At 47.5% G+C, this 14635-nt stretch overlaps 1 protein-coding gene across 2 annotated transcripts; it reads right to left on the reverse strand.

The window, feature by feature from the left end:
• Positions 1 to 672: 672 nt before the first annotated feature.
• Positions 673 to 13982, reverse strand: TMEM88 (transmembrane protein 88). 2 transcript variants are annotated; one of them, XM_033925165.1, is made up of 2 exons: positions 13497 to 13982; positions 673 to 1677 (listed from the first exon to the last, which is right to left on the reverse strand). In XM_033925165.1, the coding sequence occupies exons 1-2, from the start codon at positions 13746 to 13748 to the stop codon at positions 1414 to 1416; spliced, it is 516 nt and encodes a 171-aa protein (XP_033781056.1). In that variant the 5' UTR covers positions 13749 to 13982; the 3' UTR covers positions 673 to 1413. The 2 variants fall into 2 exon arrangements, with proteins under 2 accessions (XP_033781056.1, XP_033781057.1); XM_033925166.1 differs by lacking the exon at positions 13497 to 13982 and adding an exon at positions 8852 to 9046.
• Positions 13983 to 14635: the final 653 nt, after the last annotated feature.

The following is a 14635-nucleotide window of genomic DNA, read 5'->3' on the forward strand; positions in this document are numbered from 1 at the left end:
GCTTCGTTGTGTGAAACGAAGTTCGTTGTAGGAAGCAAGACATGAAGTTCGTTGTGCGCAGCGTTCGCTGTGCGAGGCGTTCGTTATGCGAGGCACCACTGTATTAAGTGACTTGCCAGAGTCACAAGGAGTTGCAGTGGGAAGGGAATCAAACTCACAACCTCAGGGGGCTGAGACAGCTGCTCTAATCACTAGGCCACACCTCCTGTGAGTTTATTTATTCCATTTTCTATGCTGTTCTCCCCAGGGAGCTCAGGACGATTTACATGAATTTATTCAGGTACTCAAGCATTTTTCTCTGTCTGTCCTGGTGGACTCACAATCTATCTCACGTACCTGGGGCAATGGGGGGATTAAGTGACTTGGCCAAGCGGGGGTTGGAACCCACAACCCCAGGGTAGCTTTAACCACTGCGCCACTCTAGAAATCAAAATGTAGTAGAATTGAGCCAAGTACAAGTCAATGAAGCCATTGTGACATCACTGCTGAGGTTGGCTCTCAGGCATTGGTGGAATGAGGCATTATGATGTCACAAAACCAGCTCTGGTTATCAGAGGCTGAAACTTGTCACACTATTTATTTGTTCAATTTTTTATGCTGTTCTCCCAGGGGAACTCAGAATGGTTGACATGAATTTATTCAGGTACTCAAGCATTTTTCCCTCTCTGTCCTGATGGGTTCACAATCTATCTAATGTACCTGGGGTAACAGGGGGGGGGGGGGGGGTTAAGTGACTTTCCCAGGGTCACAAGGAACAGCGTGGGTTTGAACCCTCAACCTCAGGGCGCTGAGGAGTTTTAACCTCCACTCAATAGCCACTCTCCACCTGGTGACATGCCCCCTCTGAAAAGTATTTCAAAAAACGTGTTATGGTACAGGTTAACAGGCAAAACCACCAGAAACATGCTACGTGGGCACCGTCTTTAAGAATATCCACTGCTAATATTAATAAGGTATAATCCGAGTTCCAGAGCGTATTTAGTCAGAAATGACATATGCTGGCGGGGCGGAAGGGAAGAATTTAAAGATGATAAGAAAATAATTCCAATTAGTTCTTATAAGCAGAAGAAGCAGATTAGAATTGAAGCCGGCGTTGGATTTTCTGAGTATCCACAGTGAATTTTCAAGTTACTGTTGACAATGGATTGCAATTATGGAAGATAGTTCTGCTTGTAATAAGAACTGGCTATTTCTAGGGAAGAGCACGGGGCTCAGGGCAGGAGGCTGGGTAGAGTCTGAAGGTGAGCCAGAGGTAAGGTCTCCGAGGTATGCGTTGCACGTGAACGACCGCACTCCAGTAGACTGCCCCTAGCATCGGCAAGGCTCCTCCTTTTGTGGAATGTCTTGGATGAGGTATGGATTCTCAGGGAGGGAGAGAATTTCCCCGCCCACCTTGCTTCTCTCCCCCCCCTCTCACACCCACACCTTGTCGCTGTTAGAGCTCCTGAGGGCGCAGCAGCCCAGACTGTAGTACTGCGCCGCAGGCAGGTTGCGGTACACGGCCTTGGTGTAGGGCACGAAGCAGGCGCCCAGCTGCAAGTGGCGAGCCAGGCGGCAGTAGGCGGCGAGTGCCAGGACCAGCAGGGGGATCAACAGGGCGAAGCCCACCACCAGCAGGGCCGTAGAACTGGCATCGTTGGGGAGGTGAACGCAGTATGGGCCTTTTGCCTTCAGGAACTGGGGAGGGGAAACAGAAAGAAAGGAAAAGGGAAGTGAGAGGAGATTTTAACAGTGCCTCAGTTATCCACCCACCCCGAGCATACCCAACTTCTCATCACTTCTGTATCTAGTACCACTGCAGTGATGAGCACTGGGAGGCACAGAGAGTTCAGACCTTTATCCCAAACTCAGGTCACATCTGCACAGTTGGATATATTCCCCACATACAAAGAAATCAAAGTCAGAGCCACTGGTATTAACATAAGAATTGCCATATTGGGACGGTTCATAGACAAAATCGCGCGAGACAACGGCGCTGCCGACAACTGAGCGCAAGGTTGACGGCGCGCCGAAGAAAAGCACTATTTTAAAGGGTTCCGACGGGGGGTGTTGGTGGGGAACCCCCCCCCCCCATTTTACTTAACAGACATCGCGCTGGCGTTGTGGGGGGGTTTGGGGGGTTGTAACCCCCCTCATTATACTTGAAACCGAACTTTTTGCCTGTTTTTTTAGGGAAAAAGTTCAGTTTTAAGTATAATGTGGGGGGTTACAACCCTCCAAACCCCCCACAACGCCAGCGCAATGTCTGTTAAGTAAAGTTCCCCCCCCAACACCTCCCGTCGGAGCCCTTTAAAATAGTGCTTTTCTTCGGTGCGCCGTCAACCTTGCGCTCAGTTGTCGGCGCGCAATTTAGTCCCGTCACTTATTGGGACAGACCGAAGGTCCATCAAGCCCAGCATCCTGTTTTCAAAGGTGGCCAACCCAGGTCCCAGCTAGACCCCAAGTAGTAAAACAGATTTTGTGCTGCTTATCTTAGGAATAAGCAGTGGATTTCCCCAAGCTAACTCAATAATGGCATAAAGACTTCTCTTTCAGGAAATTAACCAAACCTTTTTTAAACCCCGCTAAGCTAACTGATTTCACCACATTCTCCAGCAACGAATTCCAGAGTTTAATTACACGTTGTGTGAAGAAATATTTTCTCCAGTTTGTTTTAAATCTACTACTTAGTAGCTTCATCGCATGTCCCCTAGTCCTAATATTTTTGGAAGCCATTCACATCTACCCTTTCCACAGGCCTCTATCATATCACCCCTGCACCGTCTCTTCTCCAAGCTGAAGAGCCCTAGCCACTTTAGCCTCTCCTCATAGGGAAGTCAACCCAACCCTTTAATCGTTTTTGTTGCCCTTCTCTGTCTCTTTTCTAATTCCACTATATCTTTGTTGAGATATGATGACCAGAGCTGCACAGTGTTTGGGGTACGGCCGTGCCATAGAGCAATACAATGGCGTTATAACATTTTCATCTTTGTTTTCCATTCCTTTCCTGATTCCTAACATTCTATTTGCTGCTCATCGGGTTGAGGGTTTCGATGTATTTTCAGCGATGACATCTAGATCCTTTTCCTGGGCAGAGACTCCTGTCACAGAGCACAACATCTCGCGGATTTCTCTTTCCTAAATTCCTGGGCCAGGGAGGCTTTGCTACAGAAGTTCTTGGCAATTTCTGACTTGTGCCTCTGGACTGCAATCTTTTTTCACACAATGTTCGTATGTTAGATTTTGGCGTGCTGGATGTGAGGTGGTTTGTCACTGTTTTTGATGTACCGTATTTTCACGCATATAACGCGCGCGTTATACACGATTTTACAAACCGTGCATAACCATGCGCGTTATACGTGTGAGCGCGTTTTACAATTTTTTTTTTACCTTCTGATCTGGCATTCCCCCTGCGAACTGGCATGCCGGTTCGCAGGGGGAATGCCGGATCAGATTATCTCGGATCAGAGTGGGAGGGAGGGGTGACGCGAGCGGGGGGGGGGGAGGATGCGGGTTCGGAGTAGGTGGGAGGAGGTTTTAGCATGCGCGGTATACGCGTGGGCGCGCTATATTATCATTTTATTACTTAAATTTGTGTTCCCCGTGCGCTATACCCGTGTGCGCGTTTTACACGGGTGCGCGTTATCTACGTGAAAATACGGTAATAAAGACACATAACTGAAGTTTTTTTAGCCATATGAAGCTTAACTGAGGCTTTTTCACCACTTTTTCGGTTTTTTTTTTAGTGTCTTCTTTTTTTCAGACTGTGGGTGTATGTGTGTTGTATGGATGGCCTTGCAGTGTCCCATTAGACCCTCAAATGTTCTATTTAGGGCGCATTTTGAGGATAAATGGTGATTGGTTGTGTCCCTACCCTTAGTTAGTTTGAAGTAGTGTTACAATTTCTCTTCCCCCCATCTCTAGGCTCTGGGCTCTATAGAAGACTTAAGAACAGAAGGACTGTATCTGTTAGTAGCTCACATATGTAACCATCTTGGGGAAAAGGACATTAAAGTTACCTGAAACAAAAAAAGAGGTTTTAAAGAATTATGTTAAGAGTACACAATTGTCCAAATCCCATCCTTATATGTGAAAAATTTTTTAAAAAAATTACAGAAGTTCAGACGTGGAACTTTTGCAGACTTGCTTATGGACCCATAACATGAAAAATCAGTCATTCGTAAGGCCGTCGACCAGATCCAGATTCACAGGACAGGGTTGATTGAGGCCAGGGCCAGGGCCAGGACCCTGTAGTTCTGATGTTCCCGTTGCATTTCCTAAGAAGAGCAAGACTACAAATCCCAGCATGCTTTTGGGTAAACCCAGAACTGGATCAACCCCGTCCTGCAAATCTGGATCCAGTGGGCAGCCTTGGTCATTCTCAACATTTTGGATCCACTACTTCAGTCACCTTTTCCCAGAGGAGGTCACGAAATTCTATATATTGGTGTCTCCATTCAACATGCTGCTACCATAAGTCATCAACGGTTTTCCAAGAGTCCAATTATTTCTGGTTCAAGGTCAAACAACTACTATGTTTCGCCGAAAATAAGAAAGTGTCTTATATTAATTTTGGGTCCAAAAAATGCACTAGGGCTTTTGGGGATGCCTTTTTTTTTCATGTACAACAATTATCTCTCCCTTCCTCTCCTCCACCTCAATTCTTTCTCTTTCCTATCCCCCCCATGTGCAGCATCTTTCCTCCCCTCTCATCCATCCCCTTATGCAGCATCTTTATATCCCTCCCTCCCACCCCCTGTACAGCAGAACCCCACCGACCCTCCCACCGTGAGACTGACATACCTCCGCTCTGAGGCCTTCTAAAGCAGCAGGGGTGGGGGTTGCTGAATCGACGAGTCCAATTTTTTCAGCAAATCAGGCAGCACTAATGTCAGGGAGTGGCGGGTACATTCGAGAGGGGGAGGGGGCTTCGGAGGTCGAACTTAACTTGAGCTTATTTTCGGGGTAGGGCTTATTTTCAGGGAAACGGGGTAGTATCCAATCAAAGCCCCAGCGCAATTCATAATCTTTTAAACTTATGAGTGAAACCTCCCATAAATAACATTCACATATCACTTTCCGGCCAGTGCCATAGTAAGGGCGGTGCGGGGGGGATGTGTGGCGGTCCGCCCTGGGCATGGTCTTACTCAGGGCGCTGGCACCCTTCCTCCCCCTGCCGCACAAATGTCCCATCCCTTCTCCTGTACCTGTTTAACTTGCTGTCGGCATCGACATTCTCTCCGATGTCACGTACAGGACTCGCGCCTGTGACGTGATGTCGGAAAGAGTGCCGAAGCCGACGCGGGCAGCAAGTTGCTAGGGAAAAGAGATAGGGAAGGGGCAGGGAAGAGGGCGGGAGAGGGGCTCCACCGACCCGGACGCTGCTTACCCTTGCTACGCCATGGTTTCTGGCGTTTAGAAATCCTCTGGATAAGGCTGTAAAACCCACTTCTGGGATTCAAACACAACTGCCCATTTTACCATTGGAGTCTTGCCTTCACTGTGATTACTGTGAATAATTTCCCAACAGCGAGAGATTGGAGAAACTGGGCCTCTTCTCCCTTGAAAAGAGGAGACTGAGAGGGGACATGATCGAAACGTTCAATATAATGAAGGGAATAGACTTAGCAGATAAAGACAGGTTGTTCACCATCTCCAAGGTAGAGAGAATGAGAGGGCACTCTCTGAAGTTAAAAGGGGATAGATTCCGTACAAACGTAAGGAAGCTCTTCTTCATCCAGAGAGTGGTGGAAAACTGGAACGCTCTTCCGGAGGCTGTTATAGGGGAAAACACCCTTCAAGGATTCAAAACAAAGTAGATAAAGACAGGTTTTTCAACCTCTCCAAGCTAGAGAGAACGAAAGGGCAGTCTCTAAAGTTAAAAGGGGAAAAATTCTGTACAAACGTAAGGAAGTTCTTCTTCACCCAGAGAGTGGTGGAAAACTGGAATGCTCTTCCGGAGTCTGTTATAGGGGAAGACACCCTCCAGGGTTTCAAGACAAAGTTGGACAAGTTCTTGCTAAACTGGTGAGACTGGACTCATTTGGAGCACTGGTCTTGACCTTGGGGCCGCCACGTGAGCGGACTACTGGGTAGGATGGACCATTGGTCTGACCCAGCAGCGTCAATTCTTATGTTCTTATCTAAGTTAACTTGCACTGCAATTGCTTCACCGAACAACGGCCAGTGTTTTGCTTCCTACATCAGGGTAGAGGTCTGATTATTAACACCATTCTTCTTGTTCAAAATTGCTTTAATGCTTTAAAACAGGGGTGTCCAACCTTTTGGCTTCCCTGGGCCGCATTGGCCGGAAAAAAATGTTTCTGGGGCCGCGTAAACGCGGCAGCAAAACAGAGGAGGGAGCCGGCGAGACAGTAAACACCCGGGGGGCAGTAGAGGAAAAACACTGCATCTCCCTCGACCGGGGCCGCACAAAATACTTCACGGGGCCACAGGTTAGACACCCCTGCTTTAAAAGATTGGGAATCGTGCCGGGGCTTTGATTGGATGCTAGCATCAGTCAGCATAAGTGCGCCCAAGTCTTCAAAAATAAACAGAAGGATTTAGCTAGAGACACCCAGAGACGAAGGAGAGAATTTCTATTGTTACGACCTAGCATTTTAGCTATGGGGGGGGGGGGGGGCGACATTTTATTTACGCCATCCTTGCAAATGTGTTATATATTATTCCTCTCAAAAATATGTTTTCTTTGAACCCTCGCAACTGACGACTTTCCTATCGCTATCGCAACGGGAAAAGGAGGAAAAAGAAAAATCTGAGCCTAAAGCCCTGACTAAAGTAGAAATAAGGTAGCCTTGGAGTTCAGACAGTTTAGTGGTGTCTCTTCTTCTTTCAATTTCCATTATTATTATTCCCATTATGTTAAATCTTGGATCTCATGATTCAATAGAGGACTTAAGCACATATAAGCACATAAGCATTGCCGCTGCTGAGTCAGACCATAGGTCCATCACGCCCTGCAGTCCGCTCCCGCGGTGGCCCCCCAGGTCAATGACCTGTAGTGATCTATTACTCTACTATTCTATTACTTTACAGCCTTCTGTACTGTATAGTAACCCTCTAATTGTACCCATGGATCCCCTTTTCCTTCATGAACTCGTCCAATCCCCTTTTGAACCCCAAAGTCGTACTCTGCTCTACCACCTCCTCTGGAAGCGTATTCCAGGTGTTCACCACCCTCTGCGTGAAGAAGAACTTCCTAGCATTTGTTTTGAACCTATCTCCCTTCAATTTTTTTAAGTGCCCTCTAGTTTTTGCTGCCCCTGCTAGTCTGAAGAATCTGTCCCTCTCTACCTTCACTATACCCTTCATGATCTTATGAGTTTCTATCATATCCCCTCTAATCTCCGCTTTTCCAGGGAGAAGAGCCCCAGCTTCTCCAGCCTCTCAGCATATGAGAGGTTTTCCATGCCCTTTATCATTTTTGTCGCTCTCCTCTGGACCCTCTCGAGAATCGCCATATCCTTCTTAAGGTACGGCAACCAGTACTGAGCGCAGTACTCCAGATGCGGTCGCACCATCGCCCTATACAGCGGGAGGATAACTTCCTTGGTTCTGGTAGTGATACCTTTTTTGATAATGCCCAACATTTAAGCATGTACTATTTTCTTTTTAATTTTATGTTGCTATGTAAAGATTTTTCTGCTTAAAATTCCTTTCTGTACAAGTTGATACTTGATAGTATAATTGAAAACAATAAAAAATAATAATTAAAAAAAAAAAAATAATAAGTGCGCCTAAGTTTAGGCATGACCAATTTTGCCATATCAATGGCAGGTGTAAATAGGTGTCCCTACAAGCACAAAGTGAGGCGTACAACTGATAGTCTACGTGTCGTCTGAAAAAAAAAAAAAAGAATGCCCAACAATATAAGTGCAAACAGTATACACGCGTCACATCATCACAACTGAGCCGATGGTTCTTCTCTCTCCGACGCTCCAAGAGTGTACTGACTGTTCTAAACGAGCGAGGTCTTGCAATACGAGGATGTATAGTATTTTGTATTAAAGTTTTTGGGTGGTAGAATGCATCGTCTTAGTTTCCATTATTTCATATGGGGAAATTCGCTTTGATATACGAGTGCTTTCGGAACGAATTATTCTCGCAAACAAAGGTTTTACTGTATATCGCAAACACTGTGCCTCCTGAGATTTCAGGTGTGCTGCGGCACACTGGGGAGGAGGAGAGGCACCGGTGCCAGCTGACTGCCTACCGGACGAGCCTCTCAGCCGGCGGCTCTCCTTATTTATTTATTTATTTCGATTTCTATCCCGTTCTCCCAGAAGCTCAGAATGGGTTACAAGTAGACATTCACAATCGTTTGAAGACAGACTAGTCATGACAACAAATAGGTGACAGTAGACAATAACAGAGCTTATTCTAGAGACCAGACTGGTCATAGCGAAGAGTACGAGGAGAAGTCTATTGAGGAGATAGTTTTTAATGGCCCGATTGGAGGAAGAGGAAGGTCTTTACTGCTCTACGGAAGGTCATTAGTGAGTCTAGCGACCTGATCTGTGTGGGTGGTCGGTTCCGTAGCTGAGGTAGGAAATGGCTGTAGGATCTTTTGTATGCCGTACTCATTCGGAGGGATCTTTGTTCTGCTTTGGAGCGGAGGGGGCGTAGCTTGGATGCTATGTAGGCTGGGTTTTTTGGGGGTAGAATCTCTTGTGTGTCAAGACCAGGGCTTTGAAGATGCATCGCTTTTTGACTGGTAACCAGTGAGCTGCATAGAGCGCTGGAGTAATGGGGTCCTGGTAGCTGAGGTTGTATAGGAGTCGAATTGCTGAGTTCTGGACTTTTTGGAAGCATTTTAATAATAATAATAATAATAACTTTATTCTTCCCTTACCGCCATAGTCGAAAGACTTCTAGGTGGTTCACATTCGAAGAAGGCTGGACAAGATCTCTTGCAGCGATCTCCGGCCCTTTTCCTCGCAGGCACTCCCCACCGCCGGCTGTCACGTGCGCACGTGATGTCATCACAGCGACGTTGCGCACTTCTGGGTGTCTCAAGCCGCGGAGACTAGGTTTAGTGTGCCCCAGCTCGAGAAAGATTGGGTGAGACCGGCATAAGGGATGGAAAGGAGGGATGGGTATATATGATTAAAATAATGGTTATGCAGAGCTTTCAGAGGTTTGCCTAAAGGGGGTTCCCTCTGGTGTCGTAAGGTGTGTCTCCTTGCTCGTAAATGTATGTTACAGTCAGGGCAGGATTAATTTGTCGAGGGCCCCTAGGGACCCAAGTACACTGGGCCCCCCTGTCCTACCCCATCATGCGCCCAGATGGAAACAGGAAGCTGCGTCAGAGGGAAGCTATGGGCAAGCAGCTACGCTTACGCTATTACAGTTCCCGTTGCCTTTCTTACCCGCATTGCTTGCTTGTCTTATTTTCTGTCAATGGGGGGGGGGCTGCGTTGCCGATTGGGGTGGGGTCCGCGTTGCCGATCGATGCTGGAGGGGCCCTTCACCATTTAGGAAAAAAACAATGTTGATACCCTTCTTCATCGGGCCCCCCTGACCATTTCGGGCCCTAGGCATGTGCCTAGTTGGCCTATTGGTTAATCCTGCCCTGCTTACAGTCTTGGATGGTGTCCAAGCCACCCTTCTTTTGGGGATGGAGATCTATGGTGCACAACCTGGCCTTGTGGGAGGGCCATGAGGCGATAGGCCGCCCGTGCAGGCGTAGTTGTTTTTTACTCATTTGGGGCGCTTATCTAACTTCTTTGTCCCCTAGAGGGCATAGCCTCATTTTGAACACAATCTCGTAGGCGGTCTGCTGGTTATCGAGCTCTAGTTCAGTACCAAACACAGCTTTTCTTCCTTTTTTTGAGCCAAACCTTTTGGATGACCCAGGGGCCACAAGAGTACAGGCCCCTGGCGTTTATGAAACCTACATGTTTTGTTTTGATAGGGTAGTTTTGGGGGGGTATGGAAGGGTTGCATTATACTAGACCTCTTGATCGTTTCTTGACTGACCTAGACTCTGTTGTTTGTATTATCTATTTTGTTTATAATAAAACAGATTTGAACATAAAATAATGGTTTTTCAGGATGCGGACCTGAAATACCACAAGTTATAGGAGGTCCTATGATTTGACTCCTTATGACCTTATGATACCTCCTAGTTTAGATTTTGTTTGGTAAGATTGTGGTTTATTTATTTTATTATCCTAAGTGATTTACGTTCAGGCACTTTATCATATTTCCCTCTCTGTCCCGGCGGGCTCAAACTCTATCTAGTGTACCTGGGGCAATGAGGGGATTAAGTGACTTGCCCAGGGTCACAAGGAGCTGCGGGGGTTTGGAAACGATGAGTGAAAAAATTGCAAATAAACTAGTTAGTGTGAGTGAACATTTTAGCATTGGATAGCATACAAGTAATATACAGTTTTTGGATTTATAAAAGTCATATAGTGAATTAATTACTATTTAAGCATGAATTCTAAAAGGTAACCCCTAAGTGCTATAGCTTATAATTGCAGGAAGTGGGGGCATATGAGCATGGATGAGCCATGGGTGTATATCCAGGTGACTCGTATAACTTATACACAGTGTCCAGAAAAAAAACAGACTCCTTTCAGAGGTGTCCAACCTTTTGGCTTCCCTGGGCCGCATTGGCCGAAAAAAAAATGTTTCTGGGGCCGCACAAACTTGCAAACGCTGCAGCAAGACAGAGGAGGGAGCCGGCAAGACGGTAAACACCCGGGAGCAGCAGAGGAAAATAACGGCATCGCCCTCGACTAGGGCCGCACAAAATACTTCACGGGGCCGCAGGTTGGACACCCCTCTTACATAGTTTCAAAATACTTTGCAGTTCTTCAAACAAGACATGGCGATACTTGAGAGGGTCCAGAGGAGAGCAACTAGGATGATAAAAGGAATGGAGAACCTTTCATATGCCGAAAGGTTAGACAAACTGGGGCTCTTTACCCTGGAAAAGCGGAGACTGAGAGGAGACATGATACAGATGTATAAAATCATGAAAGGCATAGAGAAGGTGGAGAGGGACAGATTCTTCAGACTAGTGGGGACAACAAAAACAAGAGGTCATTCAGAAAAGCTGAGAGGGGACAGATTCAAAACGAATGCAAGGAAGTTTTTCTTCACTCAGAGGGTGGTAGACACCTGGAACACTCTTCCAAATGAGGTAATAGGACAGAGTACAATACTGGGTTTCAAAAAGGGACTGGATGACTTCCTGGAAGCGAAGGGGATTGCAGGGTATAGATAGAAGGTTACTCTACAGGACAAAATCGAAAAGTGTATGTGAGTTTTAGGGTAGGAGCACTATCAGGTCCTGGACCTGAGGGGCCGCCGCGTGAGCGGACTGCCGGGCACGATGGACCTCCGGTCTGACCCGACAGAGGCAATTCTTATGTTCTTATGTTATTTAGTAGGACCTTTGAAAATACATGTAGTGTAATGGGGTGGGGGGTTTTCTTAGTTCATAATTTGTGTTCAAAGTGCCTTCCTTCAACCTTGACACATTCACAAACCCCCCCTTTTACGAAACTGCGATAGCAGTTTCTAGCGCGGGGAGCCGCACCGAATGACCCACGCCGCTCCCTACCCTCACAGGAACTCGATGAGCGTTGGGAGCAGTGCGGGCCATTCAGCGCAGCTCCCCGCGTTGGAAACTGCTATCGCAGTTTCGTACAGGGAGGCCAAAGTCTTTGAACCGCTGAGCTGTTGGCTCAATAAATTCTGGAGTTTCATTAATTGAGAGCTCGATGCGCTGGAGCTCCGTTCTGTTGAAAAATAAAACACTCAGAAATGCCTTGAATTTTAGGCGGAGGTTTCTGCTGCAGTAGGGCGCCGACTGAGAGGCATGTCCTGGAGGCAGTCGGCTGGCACCTCTCCTCCTCCTCAGTGTGCCACGGCACACCTGAAATCTCAGGAGGCACAGAGTTTGCGATATACAGTAAAACCTTTGTTTGTTTGCGAGAATTGACTCAAAAATGATTATAACACCTTCGGTCTCTCAAAGTTAACTGCTTCAGGGAACCCACCCGACTCCGCAACTCGGTGTTATAAAAATTTTGAGTTTCGGAGTCGGGTTCCCTGAAGCAGCCCGCGAAACATGGTCCGAGTCGGGACCCAAGAAATCTATGAGATAAGCGCCAACTTGAAATAACATTCTATTTTGATGAATTAGAACACCTTTTTGAGAAGATTAATAAGATTTTGCAAGTGGAATGTAATGATTGGATGGTGAGCCCTAGTACGTGGGGGTGTTCCCCCCAACTGGTCTTCGGGTCTCTGAGCATACAATTATATAGTTGAAAGAATGTATCTTTGAAGAGATTTTTTTTAGGACAACATTACTGGGTTATGATTTGTTATTTGACCCATTTTTTTCCCAGTTTCTATATTGAAGCAAGTATATTTCCCCCGTACCTTTTGACTGCAGTTTAATACAAGTGCCATCTATTTTTGAACTATACATGCACGTCTGGTTTGTTACATATGTGGCAGTGGGCAGAGGATTTGATGAACCGTCAACTCTTGGATAAAAACACAGCTGGGCTCATCCGAGTTGGAGTAGCCGGTCTCCAGGACAGGATTATCCAATAGGCCAAGTAGGCACATGCCTAGGGCCCGAAATGGTCAGGAGGGGCCCGATGAAGGAGGGCATCAACATTGTTTTTTCCAAACGGTGATGGGCCCCTCCAGCATCGATCGGCAACGCGGACCCCCCCCCCCCCAATCAGCAACGCGGCTCCCCCCATCGACGGAAATTAAAACAAGCAAGCAACGCGGGTAAGAAAGGCAACGGGAACTGTAATTGTGCAAGCGGTGCTCAGCTTCCCTCTGACGCAACTTCCTGTTTCCGCCTAGGTGCATGGTGGGGTGGGGTGGGGGCAGGGGGCCCAGTGTACTTGTGTGCCTAGGGGCCCTCGACAAATTAATCCTGCCCTGCAGGTCTCACTTGGGGCCTCCTCACCTCACTCTGCGTAGAAAATATCCCCCCGTTTTGCAGTTCCCATGTGTCTTCCTGCCTAAGGAAACAAGTCCTGTTATATGAACATTTCCCTCAATCATCTACTTGCAGTCCACACCAGGCCTATGGCGACATCTCAGTCCTGGCCGCATCGCAGAAAGGACCTGGGGACATGCTGGGTGCATGCACCCCTGTACACACCTCTGCACTGGCTCTGTGCATCCATCCCTGCACCCTGGCTGCAATACGGCCGCTTTCTAAAGATAAAGGCTGCGTGCTTTCCTTCCTGCATCCCAGCCCCAGCTGCAGCACAAAGGTTTCTTGAGCAAGCCCTGGATTCATGCAGCCCTCTCTGCACCCTAGTTCTGATGGAGGAGCAGCAAAATGAACAAACCCGGCCCTTCCTGTGACATTTGGACTATAAAGAGTGGGGAGGGGGCACAGGACGATAGAAGCGGCTTATCTTATCTTACTGCGACAAGAACATATTTGTGATATGAGGAGGGGGTCAGTGAGTTCATGGCTTGGAAAGAAGTAATAAGTGAGCCCTCACCTTGCTGTGACACAGGAATCCATAGAATAGCATGGCAGCTGCGGGCATCAGGAAGACACTGAAGACAGCAATCAGTAGAGTGGCATTTATGACTCCCACTAACAGGTTCTGGGCAGTGACCAGCACGGCGCAGGCCCAGCAGTCCAGCGAGCTCCGCAGTTCCAGATGGTAAGCCCCTGGGATTCCATACGGGGGTGGCAGTGACCCATGGCCCCGGCCTTCCCCCGTGCTGTGGCCCTCCGTGTCGGACATGACTGCAGAGTGTACGCTGGTGGCAGCGGCAGCAAAAGTTTTGTTACCCTCTTGCAAGTGCTCGTATAAGAACAGTGGCCGCTGGATCGTCTTGCCAACAAGTTTTTTACCTGTCCTTGAACTTCCTTCCTGTTCCCTGTTGGTTGCCTTCCAAGGAAAAGCTTGGACTGTGAGAGCTGAGCAGCCCCTTCTCCCAGCGGACGATCTCGCTGACTTCCTAATTGTAAGCTTCACGGTGCACCAGACTGTCCCTCTCCCTTCCTCCCTTGCCAGGGAGAGCAAAATCCCTCCCCTTATTATCTTGGAATGCGATTCCAGGCCTCTACTGCTCATTTCTCTCCTCCACACATCAGACATCTCAGTTGAAGAAGCTGGCAGAGATAGGAGGGGGAGAGACAGTTGCCCCTCTGTGCCAAGGTGCCACCATCGAAGCAAAAAGGTCAGAGAGACCAAAGTGACTCCTTTCTCTTGATAACTCAGAGGCTGGGATCTGGGATAAACACAGAGGATCCCTCCATTGTATTAGAAAGAGGATTAAACCAAAACTTTGAAATGACTTCAAACATGCATATGTTATAGCTCATTTATATCATACTAGTTTTTTAGGCCGTTACATTAACGGGTGCTAGAATAGATTTGTAGTTAATTCTTTCTTTCTTTCTTTTTTTCTTTCTTTCTTTCTTTCTCCCTGTCCAGCAGTAGGCCTTCTCCCTTCCTGTTACCCCCCCCCATCCAGCAGCACCTCTTCCTTGCTCCCCCTGTCCAGCAGCAGGCCTCCCTTCCTATTACCTCCCCCCTGTCCAACAGTAGCCCTTCTCCCTTCCCTTTACCTATCCATATTCAGGTTCCCATTTCCACTTTTACCTTCCCTATTTCCGTCTGGCGCT

The sequence above is a fragment of the Geotrypetes seraphini genome, chromosome 16 (genome assembly GCF_902459505.1).
Source record: "Geotrypetes seraphini chromosome 16, aGeoSer1.1, whole genome shotgun sequence".
Taxonomy (NCBI): Eukaryota; Metazoa; Chordata; class Amphibia; order Gymnophiona; family Dermophiidae; genus Geotrypetes; species Geotrypetes seraphini.

Excerpts from the sequence above, each read along its gene's own strand:
- TMEM88 (XM_033925165.1), bottom strand. The coding sequence starts at position 13,748 with ATGTCCGACACGGAGGGCCACAGCACGGGGGAAGGCCGGGGCCATGGG. Across the intron at positions 1,678-13,496 it reads GATTCCTGTGTCACAGCAAG|TTCCTGAAGGCAAAAGGCCC; the intron begins GTGAGGGCTCAC and ends TCCCCTCCCCAG.